Consider the following 1,539-nt stretch of genomic DNA (forward strand, 5'->3'; position numbering starts at 1 on the left):
AGCGTTTGGCGCAGAAGGCGGGTGACCATGGCTACGCGGGGCTCGCGGCCGGTAGACAGCGCATGTAGCTCCATGTTAGATGCCGCCATCCGCGTGGTCATCTCAGCGTCCGCAGCTACTCCAGCCCCACAGCAGCTGAGGGCGAAGGGAGTGTCGGCGTGGGCGGGGCCGGGATGTGCCGGGACCCGGGACGTGAACGAGGGGGCGGTTCTTGCGTGGGAGAACGGGGTTAGGGGATTCTCACTAGATTTTGGGCGCGATGAAATGGATCTTCTCGCAGTTCTTGTCCGCCACTACTGAATCGTTAGTGGCCCTCGTATCCGCGCCCAAGATAACCCCGTCCTGGGGGGCGGAGAGAGCGTTGACTCAGTACCCGCTGATCCCAGGCCGCCCATGTAAGCCTCCCAGTCCCCTCCCCCTGCTCACTCGGAACACAAGGCCCGCGATGGTTGTTCCGGTCTTTCGTGCATGAGGGACCCGAAGCCCCGGGAGCTTCCGTTCCAAGGATGTGTTTCTGGAAACAAAGAGAGTGGCCCATATTTAGGTTCCCCAGCTCGATCCTGGTCACTCTGACCTCCCGGAGTAAGCCTGGGAACCCAAGTCACCCAACACATGCTACCCCCCCTAGCCTTTCGCCACCAGGAATAAAGGCCCTGGGGCTCCCACTCCCGGAAGACCTTACAGAGAGCATAAGCAGCTCTGGATCAAACATTCCCCACCTCACCTCTGGCAGTTTTCGAAAGAGAAGCCCCCTCGGGGCTCTAGCGCTGCCTTTAGCATCTTGGGGTGAGCAGGGCAGTCCAGGGATTGGGGGTCGACGGTTAGAGGAGTGAGACCAGTGGGGAGCGCGAAAGGTCTAAGCCTTGCTCTCAGCGGGACTTCACGGATCTGCTTTCGCTTTCACCTTAGCTCAGACGACACTACCCTGTTTTGCTTCTCTTTCACTTTCATCTTCACCTCTGGTCCCAAGCAGCTTGGGAAGGTGGTGATGTCCCCATCCTGGCTCTCCATGCTCCTCCCAGGTCCTCTCTCTGGACAGAGGGCAAATCTCTTCTGGCCATTGTTCAGCAACTCCTCCCCTTTTCAATCTGAGCCCCTCTTTCTCTGACACCAACTCTAACCTCAGTTTCCAGCACCCTAAGGCTGTCAGACCATTTGCCAGGTCTCTGTCCACATTATTACAGGTCTAACAGCATGGGGCCTGGACTTTTGTCCTTTGTCACCCTCCTTCACCCAACTCCTGCCTTTGTTGCCTTTGCTTCCTCTTAGAAACCTCGAACACAGAGGCTCAATCATTCATCATGGGGACACTCACTGATCCTTTTATCTTCCTTCTAATGTGCTATCTTCCCTTTCCCAAGAGGGGCACCACATGGCTGTTCATCTCGTGGCCTGGAGGCATGCTGGGCTCTACTGATGGCCAAGCTTTATTTCACCTCCCAAATGATCTTTATCCACATCTTTCACCTAACTACCACCTTAGTCTCAGCTAGTATCCTCTCTCCCCTGGCTACTGCACTGGCTTCCCTGGCTTCCCTA

General features: G+C 56.5%; 1 protein-coding gene across 1 annotated transcript in view; it reads right to left on the reverse strand.

Moving 5' to 3' along the window:
• The window catches only part of PSMB10 (proteasome subunit beta 10), a 3,166-nt gene extending 1,679 nt beyond the window's left edge, over positions 1 to 1,487 (reverse strand). The window contains exons 1-4 of the mRNA XM_006909786.3: positions 725 to 1,487; positions 427 to 514; positions 245 to 342; positions 1 to 135 (exon numbers count right to left, since the gene is read on the reverse strand). The exon at positions 1 to 135 is cut by the window's left edge and continues 2 nt beyond it. Of these exons, the coding sequence (XP_006909848.1) occupies positions 1 to 135; positions 245 to 342; positions 427 to 514; positions 725 to 780 (377 nt within the window). The 5' untranslated portion in view covers positions 781 to 1,487. The remainder of the gene's footprint in view (positions 136 to 244; positions 343 to 426; positions 515 to 724) is intronic.
• Positions 1,488 to 1,539: the final 52 nt, after the last annotated feature.

Source organism: Pteropus alecto, unplaced genomic scaffold, assembly GCF_000325575.1.
Source record: "Pteropus alecto unplaced genomic scaffold, ASM32557v1 scaffold42, whole genome shotgun sequence".
NCBI classification, from domain to species: Eukaryota; Metazoa; Chordata; class Mammalia; order Chiroptera; family Pteropodidae; genus Pteropus; species Pteropus alecto.